Below are 26,919 nucleotides of genomic sequence, written 5' to 3'. Positions count from 1 at the left end.
CAGCGCCATCATATGGACACTGATAACCGAAGAGTTAACTGTGGAAACGTCACTGTCGAAGAAAAACTTTGTTCCTCACACATGAGACCATTGTTTACATTTGGAGTCAACATGGATGGATACATTCTCAGTGGGTTTAGTCGACATTTTCAATTGCCTTGTTGGTTTTATAGTCTATGATAGTGTATTAGGGACAAATAGAGAAAAGAGGGAAAAAAAGGACTACGAGATTAAAGTCGTACTGTTACTATGAGGAAAAAAACATGTCATATTACGTTGGAGTAATGTAACTGTAAGCCGCTACGCACTTTACATACATGTACCGAAGCTGGGAGCTACGACGCAACATTAGATTGTAAATCATTCTATGGATAGTAATTTGATGTTGATCAGACAAAATATTAGGGATTTCCTTATAATACAATGATAATAATACAACTTTTATTCTCATACAGTGTACCACAAAAGTGAGTACCTCCCTCGCATTTCTGCAGATATTTAAGTTTATCTTTTATGAAACAACACTGACAAAATGACACTTTGACACGATGAAAAGTAGTCTGTGTGCAGCTTATATAATAACTCAAAATATAGCCATTAATATCTAAACCCCTGGCAACGAAAGTGAGTACACTGCATGGAAAATACGTACATCCCTAAATGTCCAAATTGAGGACTGCTTGTCATTTTCCCTCCAAAATGCCATGTGACTCGTTACAGGAGCTTTGCTGCAGAGATTGAAGAGGTGGGGCGGTCATTCCCACCACCATGCTTGACTTTAGGCATGGCACACTTATCTTTGTACTCCTCACTTGGTCGCCGCCACACATGCTTGAGACCATCGGAAGCAAACAAATTAATCTTCGTCTCATCAGACCATAGTACATGGTTCCAGTAATCCATGTGCTTTGTTGACATGTCTTCAGCAAACTGTTTGCGTGTTTTCTTGTGTACCGTCTTCAGAAGAGGCTTCCTCCTGGGGTGACAGCCATGCACACCGATTTGACGTAGAGTGCTGCGTACGGTCTGAGCACTAATGGGCTGACCCCCCCAACTCTTCAATCTCTGCAGCAATGCTGACAACACTCCTGTGACGAGTCACATGACATTTTGGACGGAAAATGACAAGCAGTTCTCAATTTGGACATTTAGGGATGTACGTAGTTCCCATGCGGTGTACTCACTTTTGTTGCCAGGGGTTTATATATTAATGGCTATATTTTGAGTTATTTTGAGGGGAAAATAAATCAACTCTATTATATAAGCTGCACACAGACTGCTTTTCATTGTATCAAAGTGTCATTATGTCAGTGTTGTCCCATCAAAAGATATACTTAAATATCTGCAGAAATGCGAGGGGTGTACTCACTTTTGTGATATACTGTAGTATTAGTGTGAGAAAAAAAGTTGTAGCTGAATAAGCAGCTACATACTTTACGTAGCGCGTTGCCCCCTCCGTTAAAATCAACAATTTTGAAAGCATCCTGTTTTTGAATCGGTTTTACAAATAAGGAACTCTTTATGATTTTGCCTCATCTAATTCAAATGATGATCAATAGAAGGATTTATACTTATGCTTCGTCGTAGCTCCCAACTAAGGTATATGTACGTATAGTGCGTTGTGGCTTACAGCTATATTACATTACATTAAAAAAAACCAAAAAAAAACTGCTAGTTGTAGACATGGACTAAAGCTTCCTGATATATCGAACAAAAACTTGGTGAATGTGTTATTGTCCAATCTCAATTATTTTCAAAATTATTTCTTGTATAAGTAAAAAATAAAAAATAAAAAATAAAAATTAATTATGGATACCCAGAGAAAACCCACACAAGGTGTTGAGAGATCATATAAACACCTATGAGGGCCTGAGCTCAGGTTCATATCCTAAACATCAAATATTAAAGGAAATAAGAGGATGTTGGGGGATAAATGTGAATTTAATGCTGTACAAATTCCACTTCAATGTAAATTTATTTAAAAATAAAAAAATCACTATACCATTACACATTCAATTATTATCTATAAAAACCAACACATGTGTCACATAGGCATTGTATTGTGCAAATTACCATCCCCTTGCATACAAACAAGGGAATCAAAGAAAGCAAAGTCTCTTCAACAGCCCATAAATATCCATGTTCATTTGGATGCGTAGTTTAATTATGCAACGGCCGTAACAGCCAACCAAGTGCAGTTTTTGATCTTCTGCGGGTTAGGATTTAATCCTATCTCAAGCGGTGAACACAACAGCAACCTCTCTGATGATTGCGAGTGTGCTCTGCCGCCTCATCCGCTTCCGAAACAGCGCAAAAAAAGCCATCGACGGTGCAAGCGCAAACCATTTAACTTGTACATTCGCCTCTTTCCATCAAAGCTAGCCCAGCATCACTGGCAGTTTTTATTTTTCATTATATATTCTTTCAGAATAAAGTGACATCTACAGTAACGCTAACCTTTCATCCTAAGACGCAGCCTGTCAGATATTAAAACACTTGCATGCCCGAGTCACTTCTCCTCACCTTGTTTGCCACAACCAGACACATTTAATGAGCGTTGGTATACTAGGAACTTTGGCATTGTAACAAGCAGCCTGTTTGATGTGCCTTTTTGATTATCCCTCAATTGAGTGGAGAAGTGCCTCCGCCTGTAAACATCAACAAAGGGACACGGGAATCACAACAAGTGGGGAATCGTGTCCTTCCGCCATCCTTTTGCTCGTAGCATAGGAGAAGGAAGCTTTTCACTGCAATTGGGCCGGAGCAGTGATGAATAATGTAGCAGTGCAGTGGTACGCAGCGGAATTCTGCACCATCCCATTAATAGCTTTTAACAAGCTGACAGGCTCGGAGCTGACCTCAATCGGCCCCCGGGAGGAGTTGGCGGTCTACAGTGGTTGATCCACCACCCCCCCTTCACACACACACACTCCTACACTTATGATGTAATCCAAGTAAACTGGGATTAGGTAAAACCACACCAGAATGAAATCTGTGTAGTGCACAATCTCAAACATTTCCTTTTAAATGAAATTTGCGTTCATAAATTGGCCTTTACTAGAGAAAGACCGATTATCGGCCAGGCCAATTATCGGTGCCGATATTAGGAAATCTGACGTATATCGGTATCAGCCTTTTTTTTTTAACCCGACCGGCCTACATAAAAAAAATCAGTTTAGAACTGGGTTATTTCAGATCATATGCAGCCGCGCCTCTCTCTCCTTCCTGCTGTCTCCTGCACTGGTATTCACCCTGTCTTCTAATACAATTTAGGTTATAAAATCTCTGGAAGCAAGTTTTATTTGCATTTACTAGAGATAATGTTGAGCCTGATAATTTCTGCACTTTTTTGTTTGAGGTTAAAACAAAGTCAAATTATTTCAGTTATGTTGAAATTTCATTTTATTTAATGTGAAAAAAATCAGGGAGTTATTATCTAAGTTTTTATTTCATTTTACAAGAGTTGCTGCTGAGCCTAAGAACCCCCTGCATTTTGTTGTATTGTATTTTCTGAGGGAAATTTTCAGACATCAATTTATTTAACCTTTTATTGAACTTTATAAGATATTTTTCTGAGGCTAGGAAATTCAGGCACTTCTGAAGCTACAGTGCCTTGCAAAAGTATTCGGCCCCCTTGAACCTTGCAACCTTTCGCCACATTTCAGGCTTCAAACAAAGAAATTTTAATTTTTTGTCAAGTATCAACAACAAGTGGGACACAATCGTGAAGTGGAACAAAATTTATTGGATAATTTAAACTTTTTTAACAAATAAAAAACTGAAAAGTGGGGCGTGCAATATTATTCGGCCCCCTTGCGTTAATACTTTGTAGCGCCACCTTTTGCTCCAATTACAGCTGCAAGTCGCTTGGGGTATGTTTCTATCAGTTTTGCACATCGAGAGACTGACATTCTTGCCCATTCTTCCTTGCAAAACAGCTCGAGCTCAGTGAGGTTGGATGGAGAGTGTTTGTGAACAGCAGTCTTCAGCTCTTTCCACAGATTCTCGATTGGATTCAGGTCTGGACTTTGACTTGGCCATTCTAACACCTGGATACGTTTATTTTTTAACCATTCCATTGTAGATTTGGCTTTATGTTTTGGATCATTGTCCTGTTGGAGGATAAATCTCCGTCCCAGTCTCAGGTCTTGTGCAGATACCAACAGGTTTTCTTCCAGAATGTTCCTGTATTTGGCTGCATCCATCTTCCCGTCAATTTTAACCATCTTCCCTGTCCCTGCTGAAGAAAAGCAGGCCTAAACCATGATGCTGCCACCACCATGTTTGACAGTGGGGATGGTGTGTTCAGGGTGATGAGCTGTGTTGCTTTTACGCCAAACATATCGTTTTGCATTGTGGCCAAAAAGTTCAATTTTGGTTTCATCTGACCAGAGCACCTTCTTCCACATGTTTGGTGTGTCTCCCAGGTGGCTTGTGGCAAACTTTAAACGAGACTTTTTATGGATATCTTTGAGAAATGGCTTTCTTCTTGCCACTCTTCCATAAAGGCCAGATTTGTGCAGTGTGTGACTGATTGTTGTCCTATGGACAGACTCTCCCACCTCAGCTGTAGATCTCTGCAGTTCATCCAGAGTGATCATGGGCCTCTTGGCTGCATCTCTGATCAGTTTTCTCCTTGTTTGAGAAGAAAGTTTGGAAGGACGGCCGGGTCTTGGTAGATTTGCAGTGGTCTGATGCTCCTTCCATTTCAATATGATGGCTTGCACAGTGCTCCTTGAGATGTTTAAAGCTTGGGAAATCTTTTTGTATCCAAATCCGACTTTAAACTTCTCCACAACAGTATCTCGGACCTATACTGCCTGGTGTGTTCCTTGGTTTTCATAATGCTCTCTGCACTTTAAACAGAACCCTGAGACTATCACAGAGCAGTTGCATTTATACGGAGACTTGATTACACACAGGTGGATTCTATTTATCATCATCGGTCATTTAGGACAACATTGGATCATTCAGAGATCCTCACTGAACTTCTGGAATGAGTTTGCTGCACTGAGAGTAAAGGGGCCGAATAATATTGCACGCCCCACTTTTCAGTTTTTTATTTGTTAAAAAAGTTTAAATTATCCAATAAATGTTGTTCCACTTCACGATTGTGTCCCACTTGTTGTTGATTCTTGACAAAAAAAATTAAATTTCATATCTTTATGTTTGAAGCCTGAAATGTGGCGAAAGGTTGCAAGATTCAAGGGGGCCGAATACTTTTGCAAGGCACTGTACTATTTTCTATTTGTGTGATTCAATAAACATGATTTAGGCATTTCAATGAAGTTCAGTGTTTGCATTATTCTTTTTATTTTTACGCCAATTTTTACACTTTTATAAAATTAATACCAGCTCAAAAAATTGGTTATCGACCCGTCCAACTACCAATAATCAGTATCGGTCCTGAAAAACCAAGGGCATAGGTTTGCATAGGGACGGTAGGGACATAACACTATCAGTTTTTCATGATACTCAAATTGTCCGCATCAAATTTTAAGTAACTTTATTTGCATTATGTAAAGCGTTCTGCTATATTCGTTATTTACATTGTACAGTATTCCTATACAGGGATCGCATCATAGAATTCACCATACCATTATTAAGTGAATTATTTTAATTATGTTCAGACTTACATTTACCATTTTTCACTTGCAGAATGTGCTGGTCCATTTCCCCCCCTCAAATGCATGTTTGATTGGCTGTTGACTTGCATTTTTGTTAAATTTAGATTTACTGTATTTATTTTCTACATTATTTATTTAAAAATATTTTAATTTGCATCTTATGCAGCCATTTTTTCAGATAATCTTACATTTATCATAGTAGAGGTAAAACATTTTCATTTTATGTTGAGTTTAGCTGTGCTTGCGGACATAAGTTATATTTATTTATTTAGAGAGCTAATGTTGAGTGGTCTAAAGACAAATGTTTATTTATTTCTTATTTTTTTGCATTCCTGGATAGTTAGATTACTATAGATTATATTAGATCAGATTAGTTAGATTATATTAACATACACAAAAAATACACACTTGTTCATAATCTATGTTCAAATATTGCAATTTAAATTTGCTAAAAAAATCCAGACTTTTTTCTGGAAGTTTTCAAAATGTTTCTTTTGTTATTTTTGAAAACAAAGGTTTGAATTGAACCGTGTATCACTGGAACCAATACAACATGAAATTTAGTATAAATAAATACAGATTTTTTTTTTTTTTTTTTTTTTTGCATTGATCATTTAGCCTACCAATTAATTAGGTTCATATTCGTGAGAAATGTAGCCCTGACCCTCGTTCACCCGATCTGTTTGGCCTTATTAATATCCCAGCCCAAGCAAAAAGTGTACATGCAGGTTATGCTATTATGTGAATACATGAACGAATGAATGCATTTTATTGTCATTATCATCATCATCATAATCATTGACAGTTTCAGAGTGTGGGATATTTTGGCAAGAAAGGACATTGACACAAACTAAGGAATAATTTGCCCGAAAAAAACCTACCAATGTTGAGACGAAACCTACGCCCTTGTAAAAAAAACATATCGGTCGATCTCTAGTCTTAACCAAATATAGAATAAACCTGGAAGGTGTTTCATTAATTTAAAGTGGCCCAACTGTAATTTAAAGTCCTTAACTATTTAGATAGAAACAATCCTTTGCAGAAATTACCTGGATCAGGATATCTATTACTAAGGCGACATTCTCTTGAGTTCCCTCTTCTGCCTTTCAAAGCCAGGAATTAGCTGCCGTTGTTCAACAAAGCTGACTGGTAGTCTGACATATGAGGGCAACTCATCAATATTCCACCTTACCCAGGTGGGGAGTAGCTAAAGTAATGTCAGAGCTATAGGAGAGGTGGGATAGTCTCTTTTCAAAACGAAGAGAGACATACTCTACATGTAAGATTTGACACTTCTCCCGTCCTGTTCTACTGGCAGCCATTTAGTAATCTGACAATTGTTTTATACATCTTGCTAGACACTGATGTTGTCCTAAACGAGATTCAATAATCAAAAATTATCTGATTGCTGGATGATGTGTTTCTGTGTGAACATTTTGTCAGTTGTGCCTGAAGTCAATTTACTCCCCTTATCCCTCATTCCTTCTATTACCCCTTCCCTTTAACCCTGGGTTTGGAGGGCCAAGTTAAAAGGCTAAGATAATGCCTCAATCAGGACATCACTTGTTACGCTCTTCTTAGCCAGACGTGACAAATGTTTATACTTGCGCCATGCTGTCGTGTATCAAATGATTGCTACTAATAGCTTTTGCTTTTTAAGCTAAATTTGTCTGACATTTTACAAGTAAAAGTGAGTCACTGATTGTGTAGTAGTGCATTTGCCTGACTTTGGCGCTGACAGCTTAGGCTCAGTTCCCACTCAGTAGCAGTGTGACTGTAGGTGCAAATGGTTGTCTGTCACTGTGTCTGCCCTACACCTGACTGGCGGCCAATTCAGGGTGTAGTCCGCCTATTGCCCGATGTTTGCTGGGATAGGCAGTGCCAGAACAATAATAAGCAGTGCTGAAAATTGATGTTTTTTTTTTTACAATTAAAACAGGGCTCCCGTGGATCCTTAAAATGTCTTAAGAGGCATTAAATTCATAAGTGTAAAAATGAGGCCATAATTGGCATTAACATGTCTTAAAACTAAGGTTTGCAGGTCTTGAATAACACACAATTAATGGGATTTCATAATTAAAATTAGTCTTTAAGAACAAAATACATTATTTTCCTAAACTAAAATAATTTGCGGAAAAATATATACTTTTGAACAGTCATGTGCAATCACAATAGCAGAACCATTAAACTGGGATATGATGAAGGCTGGGATTCGAAAGCAGACACCTAGCAACCAATTTATAGCGACGTCAAATGGGAAAGTGCAGAGTCAATTGCCACGTTTACATGGAGCCAAATATTCCAATTACAATTGGAATATTTGTTCAAACCGAATAAATGTGTTCCATATAAACACCTCATTCGGAATGAACAGGCCTAAACCGAATGGAATTTCATTCCGATTCACAGGGGTGGAATATTCCTTTTCCCAAACCGATTAGAAGTAAAATTATATAAACAGGGAAGCGGAATGGTGTCTGGTTGCGTTCTTTCTGCACATGCTCCGTACTGACGTGGTGACGTCACTTTGTGACGTAATTAACGTCACTTGCAACATGGCTTCCAAGCACAGCGCACCTAATTGGAGTCCGGCGGAAAGATTGTATTTAATTCAAACTTTAAAAGAATTGAATGTAATTGCTCGCTTAGACGGGCGTAAAACGATGAACAGTGAACTATTTAAAAAAGTTCACGAGAGGTTACACGAAGCCGGAATAGACCGGAGCGTTGACCAGATTAGAAACCGGTGGAAAACCGGCTACTACAAGGCAAAAGAGCAAAACCGCAGAAGCGGATACGACCCCACAAACACAACAAGTGAGTTAAAGTTAAAACAGCAGCACTCCGACGATCGATCTCCATGTTTTGCAACGTGACGCTTTGTTTTGATTAATCTGCGCATGTCAGACGGCAGTTGTCAAACGTCCTTTCGGAATAAAGGCAGTCACATGTAAACGCTGGATCGGAATAGATGAAGTGACATGTAAACAGCTGATCTGAAATTTCCATTCGGAATGATTTGAATCGGTATGAATAAAAGTCAGCATGTAAACGTGGCTAATAAAAACTGGCTTTTGAACCACAATATTTCACCATGGCTAAAACGAGTATGTATACATGCATGTATGTATACAAGGCATGATACACTTTGAGCGGGAAAATAAATATTTTACACTCTGCACAATGGGAGTCGAAGCGGTGGAATCTCACATGCACAGTGCGACGCATAAAGCTTCAAAATCAAGCTGCCAACAAACGCCCAATATTTCCGAGTTCTGTGCAACTTTCGTTTCCACCGGGAGTTGTCTCTGGACCAAAAAGGAATGCAATGTTAAAATAAACAGTTTGGTGAAATATCCTAACTCTTTGTTGTGAAGTTTAAAAAAAAAAAAAAAAGTCTTTAATAGTGTTAAATTCAATGTGCCTTTAGCAGGAACCCTTTAAAAGTAATTTATTAAATGTGACCAGTAATATTTTAATTGTTCATAAACTACACGGTGAGAAGCAGAATTATTTGCACCTCTTGTGATTTTGCGCTTTGAAAATAGGTAGAAGTCTGAAATTTCAATCATAGATTCATTTCCACTACTAAAGACACAATCTGGAAAAAAAAAAAAAAATCCAGAAATCACTTTGTATGATTTTTTAAAATTTATTTGTAATTTACTGGGGTTCATAAGTATTTGTACCCCTGAGATAATTATGACACTCAAGGAGTGAGAGTCAGTCTATCTTAAAAAAAAAAAAAAAAAAAATCCACCTTCACCCCATGAGTAACCACCCCTAACCCTAACCCCACCACCCACCTCCATATTGGAGCTCAATATTGTCACCTGTGCACCCCACAGTCAGTCAAATTCCAACTCCTACCATGGGCAAGACAAGAGCTTTTGAAAGAGACCAGAAAAAAAAGAAAAAAAATGTTGAGCTCCACAAAGCTGTAAAAAGCTATGGGACAGCACACAGCTTTGTGAGAATAAATCAACAGTTGCAGAAATTGTTAGAAAATGGAAAAGGCTAAACATGACTGATATCTACTTCGGACAGAAGCTCCATGTAAAATATCTCCTCATAAGGTCTCACTCATGATGACAAAAGTGAAGGCTCAGCCTAAAACTACATGGCAGAGTCTGGTCAATGACCTGAAGAGAGCTGGACACACGGTTTCAAAGATTACTGTCTGTAGAACACTATGGTGCAATGTTTTAAAATCATGCATTGCTCAGAAGGTTTCCCCGTTGAAGCCAGTACATGTAAAGTTTGCCAGGGACCATCTGAATGATGCTGAGGGTCATTGGAGGAAGTCATATGGTCAAATGAGACCAGAGTGAAACTTTTTGGTGAAAAATTTACTCGTCCTGTGTGGAGGGAAAATAAGGATAAGTACAATCCCAAGAACACCATCCTCCCTGTGAAGTATGGGGGTGGAAACCTCATGCTTTTCGGCAAAGGGGAGACGACAACTTATTTTCAGCCACAACCTCCTTCCCTCAGTCAGAGACTTGAAGATGAGTTTTGGCTGGATCTTCCAACATGACCATGATCCGAAGCGCACAGCCAAGCTGACCAAGGAGTGGCTGCGTAAAAAGCACATCAAGGTTCTGGAGTGGCATAGCCAGTCTCCAGACCTCAATCCAATAGAAAATCTTCGGATGGAGCTCAAACTTCGTGTTTCTCAACGACAGCCTTGAACCTGACAGATCTAGGGAAGGCACTAAATATTAGCACCGATTTTCTCAGGGGTACAATACTTATGAATCCCAGTAAATTACAAATAAACTATTGAAAAATCATACAATTTGATTTCCGGATGTTTTTAAGATTGAGTTGATGCATTTCTATGAGTAGAAATGCATCAATGATTGAAATTTCAGACCTATTATCTTATCTAAGTGTGTGAATTTGAAAAAATCACAAGGGGTGCAAATCTTCTGCTCTGAGCCAGATATAGACAACACGTAGACCTGATCAGGATGCCTTCCGGACACCTCTCAGGTGAGGTGTTCTTGTTATAACCCACTGGGAGGAAGCCTTAGGGAAGACCCCGAACACACTGCTGAGAGTCTTTCTCGGCTGGCCTAGGAACACCTCCAGGTTTCCCCAGAAGAGCTGGATGAAGTGGCTGGGGAAAGGATTATCTGTGCTTCCGTCCTGAAGCTGCAGAATCTACTGCCTATGCCACCCAACCTTGCATAGAAGAAGGAGGTTGCATAAATGGGTGAATGTTGTTTTGATATCCATCCACTCATCCATGGGCCAACCATTAGTGGTTGGATATCTCTGATTTGTACATCATATCATGGGTACACCTTCAAACAAAGTAATTTACATAAAAATGTTTTCCAAGAACATGGGAATGCATTTTACAAAGTTAAAAATAAACAGAAGAAAATAGCAAATGGAAATGTTTTGAAGGTTCATGCCTGTACCTCCTTTGAAGGTACTGTAGATGACATGGTGTATTACATCTTGTTTTAAAGCTCAAGGACACACTCTGCCTCTTCGACATCAAACACCCTCAATGAGATAAAATGGGGATGTGATATGGTACTGTATTGTTTAAGCCATATCCTCTGTGACTGTTTGCATCTTAAGTGCATGTGTGCTCTTACTGCTATGTGTACTGTACTATATGTGTCCTCCAGTATGTAGCATACAAGTCGTTTTCATCTCTCTAACCCTCCTTTCCAATTGTGTCTCTTTGCTACCCCATGTTTGTGCTGTGCCTACTATGTATGTCTTTCTGTGTGCGTGTGTTTTGCATCAGCAGTTAACTATAGAAAGTGACAAGCTCAAAGAGGCTCAGAGACTCATCAGGGAATCTGAAGCCAAGGTGGGTGTCCTTGCTGCTTGTGCTGCTTTTTAAACATCTGAGAAACAGCCAACCTTTGATTTACTTTCTTATATATACACATATATACAGGAGAAAAATGTACCCTGAATTGTTTGGCACAAAAATAGGATAAAGACATCCAAGGTAAACACAAAGATGTAGCTTGACCAAGTCAATTTCATAGGTTAATTGGTTGCACATTTTCTGATCCAGAATGAAGAGACATGGTTTAGTCAAGCCATGTGTGGATGTTTGGGATAAGTTAGAGAGCACGGCACTCTCAAAAAGTCCACAAAATCGATCACAAAATGACCACTGGAACAATAAATAACACATAATCCCACAGTTGACAAATGAAAATAGAGGTATCCACTTATCCAAACTATTAAGGGCAATTCATTAAAAAAAAAAAAAAAAACCTTGAGGAGATGGCCCTTACAAAAGATTCTCGAGAGAACAGTCCAAGCTTTAGCTTTACCCGAAACCCTCTTTGTTGATGATATCTCCAGTGTGTTTGATGAGGTCTGATGAAGTGATTACCGTAATTTTCAGACTATAAGCCGCTACTTGTTTCCCTCATTTTGAATCATGCTGCCTATAGTCCAGTGTGGCTTAATTGTTAATTTATTGGGTTAATAGGTAAAACTTTATTTGACAGCGGCATCATAAGACTGCCATTATTGGGTTAATAGGTAAAACTTTATTTGACAGCGGCATCATAAGACTGCCATAAGAACGTCATAATTGTGACATGACACTGTCATGGGCGTTAATGAATGCATATGACAGATGTCATTAAGTGTCATTCGGCAAATGTTGTCACTAACTCCATTTATGTTCAGCTTGGATCTTTTACATCCATTCAAAAGTGAGATAATTTGCTAGATGACACAAAATGATATATGTCGTATTTATTCGTTTACGCCTATGATAGTGTCATATCTTAATTATGATGGTCTAATGACAGCCTTATGGCATGATTGTCAAAGTATTACCAAATACCATAATTGGCAATTAATAACTGGAACTAACTATATAAATAATTAGCACAGAACATGCATTTTGATTGTAATTTACATCTGTAGGGCTGCAATGCATGCTAGGAGGCATTTTGGACGACTACGGTGTTGACAGTAGGTGGCAGCAGAGGTAGAATGTCTCCTTCAAGGGAGCAGTGATAGCCAAATGAAGCAATGATGGTGGTTCAGTCGGTCTCATGATGCCGCTGTAAAATAAAGTGTTACAGGTTAATATTGTCTTGTGTACATACTCCATTATACGTTAAATATCTGCGGCAGATACTCCAGTGTGGCTTATCTATGAACAGGTGCCGTTTTTTTTTTTTTTTTTTTTTTTTTTTGTCAAATTTAGTGGTTAGCGGCTTATAGTCAGGTGTGCCTTATAGTGCGAAAATTATGGTATTTTTGTTGGACCTAGCAACCGACAAACATGTTGTAGCAAGCAGTGGTTATCCAGTCTATGGTTTGTTTTTTTTCCCATTCCTATGGTAACAACTCACAAAATAACCTGAATTCAAGTCCAATTTGCCGTAGTCTTTCAGTAACCAATGTTAATGCTGTATTAAATATACAAAATACTGTGCATTCATAATTAGAATGCATTCTGTATGTGAAAAATAAAACACTTATACATCATTAATATAACATGATCAAATGAAAAACACTGCACACTTTGAAAAGGGTGCCTGCTTTGTTATGCCACATGAAGATCTATTCATTTGTAAACCTCTTTCATGACAGGCGTGTTGAACCCTCTGTTTTTGCAGATATGAATAGTGCTGTCAATAAACCTGCATTGAATGGGAGAAGTAATAGACTATAATGTTTTTACCCGCTCACATTTCCTGCTTGTTGAGTGCACTTTTGATAATTAATCACGTCCCAATTGAATTGAATATCAGAGATGAGATTGGGACAAAGGATTTGATCACATAGTATTCAGAGTTAATTAGCTGCCACACTGACCTCCTCATTGAGTCTACAGTGTCCAGAACACTTTCATATGAGCCCGCCATCAATATGGATACCAAGCACACTCTTAATTTGGCAGTTAATTTCCTTCCATTTGCCTATATTAGCCCTGAAAGAGGAAATGGGCCACAGAGGATTTGAGATTGACAGACACATAATTGTCAAATCTGTATTGACAACGAAAGGAGCTCTTTTAGCCCCGGTAAACAATCAGTCATGATGTAATAAATCACACACTTTAAAATAGACGCCAATCACATAGCAGGCAATTGAAATCGGGTGACTTTGGAATGTGGTCATAAGGGCAAATTGATTTAGCCAGTGCACTCGTCTAATAAGCTGAGAATCTCACACCATGTCCATGTTTGGGTGTCTGTAATTGCCATATTTGCATTTTTTTTTTCATTTCCTAGAGGTATTTTGCCTCAGACTAGTTTATGTGATGAAAGTGACAGTGGAGACATGCTTAGGGACTGTTAGCTCTTCTCTGTCACAGCTGCAGCGGTGAAGTCCTATAATTGTATATTTTAAGGCAACACAGGCAGAGATAAAGGTTTTTCTTTTTCTTACAAAACAAAGATCTGAGTCTTTAAATCTTTTTGGCAACACAATAACACCCCCGAGCAGGTAACAGAAACATCTTTGGCAACTTGATTACGGTGAGAAGAAAAAAAAAATAAAGACATCAATGTCTTTCTACAGATTGCAGCTGGACCAGCTGTGCCAGGAGCGCCACCCCCGCCACAACCAGGAGGTGCCGCAGTACCCCCTCCACCACCTCCCCCTCCTCCACCACCTCCACCAGGCGGCTGCCCTCCACCACCTCCACCTCCGCTGCCTGGCAATGCCTCTGCTCCACCGCCTCCTCCACCACCTCCTCCTCCAGGCGGGGGGCCTCCACCCCCGCCTCCTCCGCCAGGTTGTGGGCCGCCACCTCCTCCGCCATTTTTCGGGGGCCCAGGTGCGGCTCCGCCACCTCCTCCAATTCCTGTACTCAAATTGCCCTATGGACTTCAGCCCAAGAAGGTTTACAAACCTGACATAGTGATGAAAAGAGTTAACTGGAACAAGGTATGTTGAGACTATTATTAAAAAAAGAAAATAACAAACATTTATCAATGCAACTTGATAGTTTGTTAGATTGTGGTAAACATTGGAGGTTCGACTGTAAAATCGTTATGCAAATACCTTTAATACCGAAAAAGAGATGCATTCTTGTGAAGTCAGCACTCAACAAGCAGTGCCAAGACTCCAAAAGTAAATATTGTAATCTCATCCCCTCAAAATCCCTTTAGAGGGGTATATTTTAGCAAAAAATAATTTAGTTATATTTGCATGCTATTTTCTAAAAGACACTATCACGTTCATTGGCGGTGAGTGAGTTAATGTTTTGTAGTTGATGTCTTCCATTTTCTTTGACTAAACTGTGCCATAGTTATCTTCTGATGCTACTTCTACAACTTTAGGGGAGTGTCATGTTCCATAACACATTATTTCTTCAGATTATGTCACACTTCAGTTGACCTTTTTAGAAAGCCTTATATGCAAATGTATGTACGTTTCTTATAAATATAGTCCACTAACAAGTTGATAGTTATTTATGGGCTTCCAGAAATACTGTAGGCAAATAGCAACATTGCATTTTCAGGTCCTTATGAATTAAGTTTCAGTAATAGATGATCATGTCACTGTGATTAGTCTATGTTCAGAAGTGGTTAGGATATAGTGTGCATTCAAACATACATTTGCATTGTTGGAAAAGTAGTTTCCTAATGCAAACAAATTTCATAACCACCTCAGGACAAACATGAATATGAACCATTAATAGATACAGTAAAGTGACATAGCCAATGATATCATGCTGTATTTTCCTTTTTACTTTGAACATTTCTCAACAACATTTCATATGTTGTAGTGTGGTGGCACTGCCTTACCAGTCACATAAGTGGAGGCATAATATATAATGAGAACCATTGCATCTCAAAGTACAATTCAAGGCACAATTACATTTTGAATTGAAACAAAAATATGTAATGCATTTCATTTGTTCAAGTAATACTGTATTTAAAGTCAGTCATGTACCAATCTTATACGGAGAACTGATGTGACTAATGGAATGGAGGGAATAGTTATTAGTTCAATATATGAGGGTCATGTTGAATATCAACAGTCATTTGTACCGACACATTTCACAGATGCCATTAAGATACATAAATTTATTTTGTCCTTTTTTGTTAGCCCAAACTCCAAGTAAAAAAATCATGATATAGGTGTATTCATGTAGTAAAGGTACCTTTTAGGCGCTTTTTGTTTTTCTCACAAGCCTCTATTTTCATCAATATTGTAACGCCATATTTTCAGGAGAAGTTCCATAGTGAGATGCACCCTTTGGGCAAAAAATATCAGCCGCACATATGCTGCAAAAACATAAACATCAGCAAGATGAAATACCTTGGAAGAAAGGGACCTTGCTTGTTTTTTGTAATTTTTTTTAAGGTATGATATTGACAGATTTTTCTTGTTGTGATTATAACAAACAGATACATATTTTCAAGTAAAAAAAAAAATATATATATATAGTTATTAGCGAGAAAGCAGATTTTTTTTTAATGTATTTGTGAGTTATCATAAGATGCAATACAAACATGTTATACAGAAGCTTGACCAGTAGTGCAATGCAGATAATTACAGTAATTTTCGGAATATAAGGCACACCTGACTATAAGCCGCCACCCGCGAAATTTGACACAAAAACAACATTTTTTTCATAGCTAAGCTGCACTGGACTATTTAATTATGGGATATGTACATCACAATGTATTAACCGGTAACACTTTGTTTGGCAGCGACATCATAAGACTGTCATAAGACCAAATGAACCACCGTGACACTTTGAACCAATTGACAGCAAAGCTTTATTGCTTCAAGAAGCTTCATTTGACCATCACTGCTCCCTTGGGGGTGACAGTCAACCTCTGCTGCCATCTGCTGTCAACACTGTCGTCTTCCAACATGCCTCCTAGCATGCATCGCAAAGCTACAGACGTAAAAAAAAAAAAAATAAATAAAATAAAATACAATTCGTGTTCTGTGCTAATTATTTCTTCAGGTACTATTCTAGTTGTTTCATTAACTGCTAGTTATGGTATTTGGTAACACTTTATTTGACAGTGGCACCATAAAACTGTCATAAGACCATCATAATTATGACATGACAGGACACTGCCATGGGCATTAATAAATGGTTATGACAGATGTCATTAAGTGTCATCCGGCAAATTATGTCACTAACCCCATTTATTTATGTTGGACTCCCTGATGAAGGCGGAAGAGTTGGCCGAAACATGTCAGATATTTGAACCACCTATAACTCTTGTCTGCGATAAAGAAAAAATCGACTAATCCATTTATGTCCAGCCCGGATCTTTTACATCCATTCAAAAGTGAGCTCATTTGCCGTATGACACAAAATTATATGTTATGAGCATTCGTTAATGGTCATGATAGTGTCATGTCATAATTATGGTCTTATGGTAATCTTATGACAGCGCTGTCAATTAAAGTGTTACCTATTAACCCAAGTAAATCAACAAATAAGCCGCACTGGACTACAAGCCGCGGGATTCAAACTGAGGGGAAAAACTAGTGGCCTATTGTCCGAAAATTAATGTACATAATGCTATAGCATTAAACCCCCCCCCCCCCCCCCCCCCCCGGTCATTTTTTTGATAAAGGCACTGAAAAAAAATTAACTTTGAGCCAGGTGATGGATGGATATCTTTCACTAAATGAGACCTTTAATTAAACACATTTTCATTTTACCTAAAAAAAAAAAAAATTACCAAGATATACTCTTTTTTTATTTTGAGTATATATATTTTTTTTCATCAAAGAATTTTGATCTCAAGTTGCAAAATTTGGATACACAATGGCAGCGTAATAAATTGAATATTTCAATAAATACAAAAAAATATATATATATATATTAATATGATTTTGGTACTGTAAATCCAAGTCATGAAACAAGTTCATGTGTGCGTGTCTGTGTGTTCTTACATTGAATACTCGCACAATATCCAGCAAAATCATTTTGAGTGACACTTTTTGTGCTTTCTGATTGGGTTGATAATGGAATCCTTGCGTTACTGCAGATAGTGCCTCAGGAAATGGCGGAGAATTGCATCTGGATTAAAGTAAAAGAGGAGAAGTTGGAAAATCTTGACCTGTTTGCTCAGCTCTCCCACTGTTTCTCGTCACAGAGCAAAGGTAAGAAAGGATGTGCCATCTCGCCTTCACTCCCTAATACACAAGACACCCCTTGCTTAATTAATCTTCTCAATTTCCTCATTTAGCCTTTCAGCCTAAAATTGACAAACCTCTTTCATCTCACGACACTTTCTTCTCTTAAAATATTAATTTCAACAGTCTCCGATTTCACTTAATTCTTAGCTCTGTGGCAGTTAATGATAGCAATGCTCCTGCGACAGGGTGTTAATGTGATGTGCGCATTGTATTTGCTCTTTGTAGTCGAGACTCGACTACCGGTACTTTTTTTCTGATCAGCGTTTTGTGTGGGTGTACAAAAGGGAGAAGTTTGACCTGAGAGTTGCTATGCTTAGTTTGTTTCTTGCCTTTTCCAGTCCACCAAACCACTCCTCCATTGGATTAGTGTTTTTATTTATTTATTTATTTATTTATTTATTGTTCTGAGACTTTTCTTGTCCAGTTTGGCTTCCTAACTTGCTGATGAATAACTCAAACTCTACAGAGAGGCTTTATGTATGGAATTGTGTTTCTGGAAACACTTTACCCTCATTGCAATGTGATGTGTGTTATTCCTCCTTTGACAGTGTGTCCTGCGTGTATTTGTGGGTGTGTAGTTCACCCCGCTAATTTTAACAGCAGTGGAGGGAGAAGTTCAAGCCCTGTCAAGTACTGAGCAGTCAAATGTGAGCTCTGTCAAGCTATGCGGACATAACTATACCCAATCCTTCAGCCTTAGCAATACACCAAAAGACACCAGAAGCTTTTTTGCAGTTCCCAGGTTTTTAAAGTAAGCTGATCAATCTTTTTTTTCTGTACATCTGTGAAATATATAGACATTTTGCCTCAATGCCCAAAGGGTAATTTCCTGACATAATACAGATGAAAAGTGAAGAGGCTGAAGCGAGGCTTAATAAAGTGTCAGGGAAAAGACCACCAGTCATACTTCACCTGGGGTTTTCTTTCCCACCCCCAAAAATGTGTTTCTTAAATTGACACTTGGCTGTTTATATGGTGATGCATTTTTACATTTCCCTCTAACACTATTGCCCTATTGCTAATGTGAGCACCTATTCTTGAGAGTGGTGCCTCAACTTGCACATTAAAACTGTGTGCTGAACCTGCTGTATTGGTTAGTACATTTTCCTTGTAGTTGTAAGGTTCTGTAGCATTGCATTTTCTGCTTATGCCTGTTTATTTTGGTGCTACGGCTCTGTATTTTAAGAGTATGCAACTAAAGTTCTATGAATACCCCTAATTAGGAATGTCCACATATTTGGTTCTAAGGGTCACAGCAAGAAAACATTTAACAAATTATATTTTTCAGCACCAATGTGTTGTACAACCTAACGTAATCCCTTACAATTTTTTTTTTTTTTTTTTTTTTTTTTTTTTTTCTTTTTTTTCAGGAAGTTGAAAATAATTTGTTTCTTAGGTTTCCATAATAGGAGTGGGAAACCAAACCCAGTTTGCCAATCGCTGGCAAAATCAGGATTCATTATGTTCACATACTGCAGTCCGATTAACTGAACTCACAAATATACTGGATACATTTAATTTTCCACACTTTCACTCCATTATATTTGTTCTTAGTCATTGCACGACCAGTCTACTGTTAATAGTTGTCACAAATGCACAGCACACTGAGTGATTGATATACAGTGGTGCCTCTACATAGGAAGTTAATTGGTTCCAGGGCCTTGTTTGTAAGTCGAAATCGTTGTATGTCCAGCAGAATTTTCCCATAAGAATACTTTATAATTACATTAATTCGTTCCACAGCCCAAAAACCTACACTAAATCCTTAATAAATACTGCTGGTACTATTACAAATAGCAATTACACATAGCAGAACACATACATAATTAATAAAAACGGGAATAATAAAATAATAATAATAATAATTAGGGTTGTTCCGATCATGTTTTTTTGCTCCCGATCCGATCCCGATCGTTTTAGTTTGAGTATCTGCCAATCCTGATATTTCCCGATCCGATTGCTTTTTTTTTTTTTTTTTTTTGCTCCCGATTCAATTCCAATCATTCCCGATAATTTTTCCCGATCATATACATTTTGGCAATGCGTTAAGAAAAAAATGAACAGAACTCGGACACATATATACATTCAACATACAGTACATGAGTACTGTATTCGTTTATTATGACAATAAATCCTCAAGACGACATTTACATTATTAACATTCTTTCTGTGAGAGGGATCGACGGATAGAAAGACTTGTAATTCTTAAAGTATTAATGTGACTTTGTATGTTGTGACTAAATATTGCCATCTAGTGTATTTGTTGAGCTTTCAGTAAATGATACTGTAGCCATTTAACTTCTGAAATGCATGATGGGAAGTGCAACCATGACTGTGCGTCATGGTACCATTTGATATATCTTCTCTGCGTTGGGAAATAACATAGGGTGTTAAGAAAAAGATCAACTATTACGTTTCTTCCCCACATTGCTTCCCACTATTATTCTAATCATTGGGAGAGGAATTGTAAGGCTTTAGCCATTTAAAAAAAGGCTCCAAAGGCTGCTAAAATTCACTCTACTCATTTTACGCTGCCTTATACCTCTATATACTGTATGGGGAAAACGCCGCCAGATTGATAGATTGAACGCGACAACGCGTGAGTCGGTCGTGCAGCGCATGCGTTAATTGCGTTAAATATTGTAACGTGATAAATGCAAAAAATATTAATTCTCGCCGTTAACGCGATACATTTGATAACCTTACCTTAAGCTTAAACTAAAGACTCTGAAAAGAGTGTAACACATTATGTCTGTAACGTTAAATACAATTAGAAAACGATTTAATTAAAAAAATGTTCTATTTTACTTCCTCTTTTAATATTTTGTTGTTGCATCAACTGGAGCGGACAGTAGGCGTGTTGTGTTGCACAAGTTCTGAAATAAATTCTGCGAAAGTTCCGCGGTTCATGGGGACGTGGACCCCTAGCCCCTGGCGTGGCTGCCGATTGGGGCAGACTGGGGATTCTTCCCCAGCGGCTTTCAGGCTGGTTTCCCACCACGGCTGGCTGCTGTGACCCGACTCTCACCTTCATTGCGCCTCAGGGTTTCGTCGCTGGGAGGACCCACCGGGTAAGCGTCTCCTTTTTCTCTTGACCGCCTGCACTAAACTTCTTGGAATCTGTGTTGATTTCTCTCACAAGAAAATCTGACGTGCACCCGTCTGCGGCACTGTGATGTCGTATTTCGACCATGTCGTCGGATGTAAAAAACAAATGGCGAGTCTAATTTTACGTCGGGTGTCGAAAATATTGTGTGTCGAAGGGATCATATGTTGAGGTACCACTGTAATTTTATAACACACATGATTACTTTGCTCTAGCATTTTACGCCACCTACTAACAAGAATGGCTACAGATAATGTGTCAAACGATTGATTCTTACAATGAAAATATGCAGGAATGCAGGGCACAGAAATAATAACCTATAATTTCCAGTGACTAGTTCACCATCTGAGAAATTTTTTTTAACCAGCAGGAACAAAATCACATTTAAGAGTTGACCATATTGACTTCATCTTGACACAATACAATAAAATGTAAAGTCAAAACACCTATGTTTTAAAAAAGGTTTGTTTTTATATTAGAACAAGCTGACAGTTGTGCTTCTAATGTTATGAGAAATACTTTATTATTCATATTTCTTTTCACTATAGAACATTCCTTAAATTTGTTTTGCCCACCGTTGGGTTTCTCCACTGGGGAATTGTGTTATTTATATAATTTCATTCAGTTGTGTGTTCCATGTGAAAAAACAAAAAATGGAAACAAGACAATAGAACATTGCTATTCATTTAAGGTAATTTTCCACAACACTTCTATACATTACTACACTGGGATATACTGTATGTCATTATTGAGATGTAATATTACCTATAGCAGGATGTAACATTTTATCCATGTCCAAAACAAACTGACAAAAACAGAAAGGTGGATGATTTTCAAAATCTGACTACAGCTCAAAATTATGCGTTTCAGAAAAACCCCACTTTGATTGCACATTAAATTATCTCCTAAATTCTTCATTAAAATCTCCCAACTCTCCCTTGAGGCTTTACAGAAAAAAAAGAAAAAAAAAAGTTCCATAGATAGACCCTATTCCCGCTGGCGGGGTAAGCATTTACGATCCAGCATTTCCCCTGGGAGTTACCTTTGCTGTATCCCTATCAATTACCCCTGCAGCAACTTCCCTGCATCAGCTCTTATGCCTGGACTGTTAAAACAGAACGTGATTTTCTCATGAATGAAAAATGCTGTTTTAATGTTCGATACCTGCGATGCGGTGCGCCCTGCCAGGGTGGCTTTGTGTGGGAAATACCTAAAAATTTGTCACAAATATGACACACAAGGGTCCCATTTTAACTATGGCACCTTAGGATCCTACACTTCTGCTGATTCACCAGTAAAAAGCAGTTGTTGTATGACATTATTCAATAGGATGAAAAATCAAGTTTGGGAAAAAAAAAAAAAAAAAAAAAAAAAAAAAAACTTATTACATCTTAAAATGGATTGCGTTATTGCCCAATCGTTGTGCACTCTTGTGTATTGCAAATGATGAGGCAATCAGGTGGAAACGCATTCCCTGCAGAGCTGCCCTCCGTTAATGGGGCAAAAAAGCATCTGTTGAAGCCACATTTCAAAGGGTTACAACACAAGAGAAAGAAAAGAGCACAACAACCATCCTGAATTTGGTGAGTCTCTAAAATGACAAGAAAAAAAAAAAGATAAATGACAATAAAAAAATAAGGATAAAGCTAATGTGACTTTCAATTACAACATAAAATCTATAATTTTACCTGACAAAAATGTTAAAATAAACTGCTATTTTACATCAGTTACAGTCTAACAGGTACATTGAAATGACTTATCATCAGATGCCCGTACATCTTGCTACATCATGCTTGTTTGATACAATTCCAGATAACTTTGGTCTAATTACCTGGTCTATTCTACAACTAATTATGCTGTACATAAAGACAGACAACCAATTGCATTCATAGTAGTTTGTGTTTCATAATCCGTACTCTATCCGTCCTTTTGGGAGTATTTGTATTATCTATTTGCCCCTGCATGAATTAATTCCCATGTCCCAAAACCATGCATGATAGTTTAATTGAATACTCTAATTTGTCTGTGAAGGACTGTTAACCAATTTCTGCCCTGGGATTGGCTGGCAACCAGATCATGGTGCCTCAGCAGGGACAGACTCCACCATATCCGCAATCAACCATAGTAAGGATTCATGAAATATTCAGATTCTTGTAGATAGTCCACGGCAGTAAATGTTTACATCATTTAAATGTAAAATGTGAAAAAATGATCATTTTTACCTCATTACACAATTTCATGTAATTGTATCACTAAGCTCCAGAGGTGGGTAAAGTTGCCAAAAATTTTACTCAAGAGTAGCGTTACCTCTAAAAATAATATTACTCAAGTGAAAGTAAAAGTAGTCATCCAAGAATTTACTCAAGTATAAGTAAAAAAGTATTCGTTGAAAAGAATACTCAAGTAATGAGTAACATTGTGAGTAACTGCTTACTCATTACTTACTTACTTTTTTTCTCAGCACAACTCCATCTTTATGAACTACAGTTATTATTATACTGTAATATAGTCCAGTTGTCCCTAACCTTTTTGCACAACGGATCAGCAATGTGTGGCAGAAAATGACAGTAAATATAAAATAAGATGAGGGGGCTAAAAATGAACATTAAGTGCAGGGAAAATGTAACTCATCATATACACTGAATTAACTTTTTTTAACAGTGGCCTCTCCTAAAACTTGACAACAAATATCCTTGGTCGCAGGCATAATGAGTTCTTCTCCATTGGTGAAAGGTTTCTTGGCTTTAGCACGAGTCTGCCACGAGATACAATGCTCAGTGCATTCGCTTTGTTGCCTTGTTTGGTAGCTTTTAGCCACATACATTATTATGCAGAATTACTTAGTTGTAGGCTACTCTTCTGGCTCAGCAGGTGGCCTTTTCCCCCGTAAAAAAAGTTGTTCAAATTGCGGTCGTGACCATAAATGACACAAAAAGAGGACACATAAATCATCAAATTTAGACCAGAACACTATGACCCCATTACCTGTCCAAAGAGCATAGAACATTCTACCCTTTAGTGGAGAAAAAAACATTGTTACCTCTGAATGGTATAATAGTCATATGTTTATTGTTGCGAGATCTCATTGGGGAAATTTGTAGTGCTAATGGCAGCAATTCTGTCAAAAATAATATTAAAATGTAGAACAAAGAGGAAAAATGTAATGACTCTAGTGTAGTCCAAAGCAATGGAGTAAGAGTAGTGTTTTTTTCTTTACTAATCTACTCAAGTAAAAGTAAAAAATACTGTATGGTAAAACTATTCTTAGAAGTACAATTAAAAAAAAAAAAGTTACTCAAGTAAATGTAACAAATTGATAAATGTAATGCATTACTCACCACCTCTGCTAGGCGCATTCATTTCACAACATTTATTGTATTTTGTTTTAAAGGCTTTCAGTTCCAGTCATCTCTTAGTGGACGAAACAAAACATTGTGTTACTCTACCATGTAAGTAAGCTTGGGAAATGCAAATTTCTATTTTTTATTTATTTATTTTATTTTTTTTAACCTTTGACTCCATCAAATGCCCTGAGATGGATAAAAATGTGACCACAAACTTTAGGAAATTATCACAAGCTCTCATCTCTATTTGCCTTCCTCTTTTCAACATGTATACAATACATGGAATGCTCCTTTGAGAACAACCAGGCCGTGTCTTATTGAACTTTTACTACTTTGTCACTACTTGTTTTCTTTCTTTTTCTCTTCTTTCTCTCTGCTATTGCTTTCCTTTTAAACACTCTTCTTCATCATTGATGCCCCTCCTCCCCTCTCGGGTTTGGCTTGGCTTTATCAATCAGTGGATTTTGCCTTTGTGCGCCTCTCGGGATCAAATCAGATTCACTCCAGGATTGAACGCATGTTGCCATGGCCCGCTGCATTTGAAAGGCAATCCATTCAGCTGGAACTTTTTCTCTTCAATTTGGAATAAGATGAATGCTGGTAAACTTTGCAGCCCCCGAAACATTTATTCCGTTGCCTCACATCAAGTGTTGATGGACAAGGCTCCCTTTTACACTCGTCAGAAAGAGTGAAACTGAAATCCTGCATTATTCCTCATGTATTCATGAACCGTCTTTGACAATAATGAGTATTGATTACATACTAGCTTTTAGGGATGCCAGTAAGGTTGTAGCCATAAATACATCCCATCAGACTTTAAGCCTTCATTATGGGCCTCGTTGATGTTGCGAGGCACATTTTATCCTTTCCTCCCTTCACCTACAATGTTGCATAATTCATGTAGGAGACAAGACTGTCCTTGTCAGATCGCTTCTCACCTAATTTAAATACTGGCTTTGGTTTGCTGGTATTGCACGAGGGCCGTCATGAAACGCGGTCATGTAAACAAACAAATCTTTAGACACCGTCACAAATTTCTTCATCAGAAGTTACCAAATCTCCGTTGTCTCTCCCTTCTTTCCTGTGGTTGGGTATTTCTTCTTATCATCAAGCTTCACCCACACAGTGCCACCACCAGACTGTTTATATTCCTCCATTCTTCTTGCAAACATCATTAATCCGCTCCCACGTAGCTGTAAATTCTCCAGACACTAAACAGCTGTGTTCTCAGACAGCCTCATGTAGTTCATTCATTGTTGTGCTTGGGAACTGGCACATTTATTGCTCTTTAGTTTACGGCCCACATTCTGACAATTACCCTCTTACATCTATTAGGGTTGGGTATGATAAATCTAATCATTTTTGATCGTTAAAAACAAATGTGATCAAACATTCTCTATGAATAAGGTTATGCTGTGCAGTTGCAGAATCTTGATGTCAGTGATGTATTGCACTACTTGGCAGTCTAATAGTGAGCTCAATTAATTTAGGCCTGATTAGCTTGCTGCCTAAATAGACTGCCATTGAAATTTAAACAGGAAGTGATAAAGTTCTAATATCTATCTAACTGAACAATAAATATCAATAAATTAAAATTGTAAATAAAGGTTTCACACATAATGTTTCAATACATTATTTATCACTCACACACAATGCCCCACCCCACCCCCACACACACAATTTCTGTATATTTGGTTAATAAATACAGGTCACCCCTGGCTTATGAAGGAGCTCCGTTCCTATGTTGGCTACAGGAATTGTAATTAACCCTTTAAGTACCCCTAAAAAACCCCAATATCTCATAATAACTATCCAAAAACATGTATTACATGTCATTGTACTGTCCTTGCCAAGACATTGGAGCTGAGTCCTAGCTAGAAGGCCACCTAAGCTCCGAAATGACGATGTCAGACGTCCGTGTGGTTTGCTGACTTTATTCAGCTGCTCGACATCAGCACTTGCTGAATGAAACTAAAATAAAAATGTAATCAGTTTAATCTATAAAATAAAATAAATAAAATACAAGTAATTCAAAATTGTGTTTATGACTTGCTGCTGATACAGCAATAACAATCCACACAAACTATTAGCATATATCAGTTAGTGTCCGCACATCTCCTAAAATAATCACTTAAACTTGTAATCCACCACAATTGAAAACGCACAGTAAACAGTACAACTGATGTTATACACAAGTGTTGCGTCTGTAGATGCCTGTGATCCGTAGCCTAAATTGTACCTAGACAAATCAGCTGTGTTTTAACTCCCCGAGTAATATGTGTAACCTGCCCCCGCATCGTACAAGGTGGTGCATTATATGTTTTTTTTTTTTTTTTATAGTGGCACCCGACCTTACAAAAAACATACTGATACTCAACAGAGGGACTAGCAAATCCTCAATCTGTTCCAGCAAGGCTGTAATGACCCTGCCAGAATGGTAGTCATGATGAAATGGTTTTGGGGTGGTGGGTAAAATTGATCTCGGACCCAGTCTAATAAGCCTCCTAATAACTCTGTTAACGTCAAGGCCCAGTCGTGCCATCAGATCAAACACACTCAAGCGTGGCATGAACCTGACACATGATGCTCAGTAACCTGACACTCTAGGCTGTCGAACAAGAAACAGCCTACTAGTCAGTAGAAACATGTTTTTGCTCACAAACAGCAAGACTAATAGTCACTTGAAACAACAACAGAAAGCTTACCTTCACATAAA

The 26,919-nt window shown here is 38.0% G+C and overlaps 1 protein-coding gene across 8 annotated transcripts in view; it reads left to right on the top strand.

Annotated features, from left to right (window-relative positions):
• diaph2 (diaphanous-related formin 2) overlaps positions 1-26,919 on the top strand; it is a 647,336-nt gene that overhangs the window by 269,415 nt on the left and 351,002 nt on the right. For 6 of the 8 annotated variants that reach the window (XM_057849926.1, XM_057849922.1, XM_057849923.1 and 3 more), the window contains 3 exons: positions 11,395-11,460; positions 14,154-14,522; positions 17,603-17,717. In XM_057849926.1, the coding sequence (XP_057705909.1) occupies positions 11,395-11,460; positions 14,154-14,522; positions 17,603-17,717 (550 nt within the window). The remainder of the gene's footprint in view (positions 1-11,394; positions 11,461-14,153; positions 14,523-17,602; positions 17,718-26,919) is intronic. The other 2 variants (XM_057849920.1, XM_057849924.1) reach the window with 2 other exon arrangements.

This window comes from Corythoichthys intestinalis, chromosome 11 (genome assembly GCF_030265065.1).
Source record: "Corythoichthys intestinalis isolate RoL2023-P3 chromosome 11, ASM3026506v1, whole genome shotgun sequence".
Taxonomy (NCBI): domain Eukaryota; kingdom Metazoa; phylum Chordata; class Actinopteri; order Syngnathiformes; family Syngnathidae; genus Corythoichthys; species Corythoichthys intestinalis.
The sequence above is the reverse complement of the archived record's forward strand: the minus strand, read 5'-3'. Positions and strand labels throughout refer to the sequence as shown.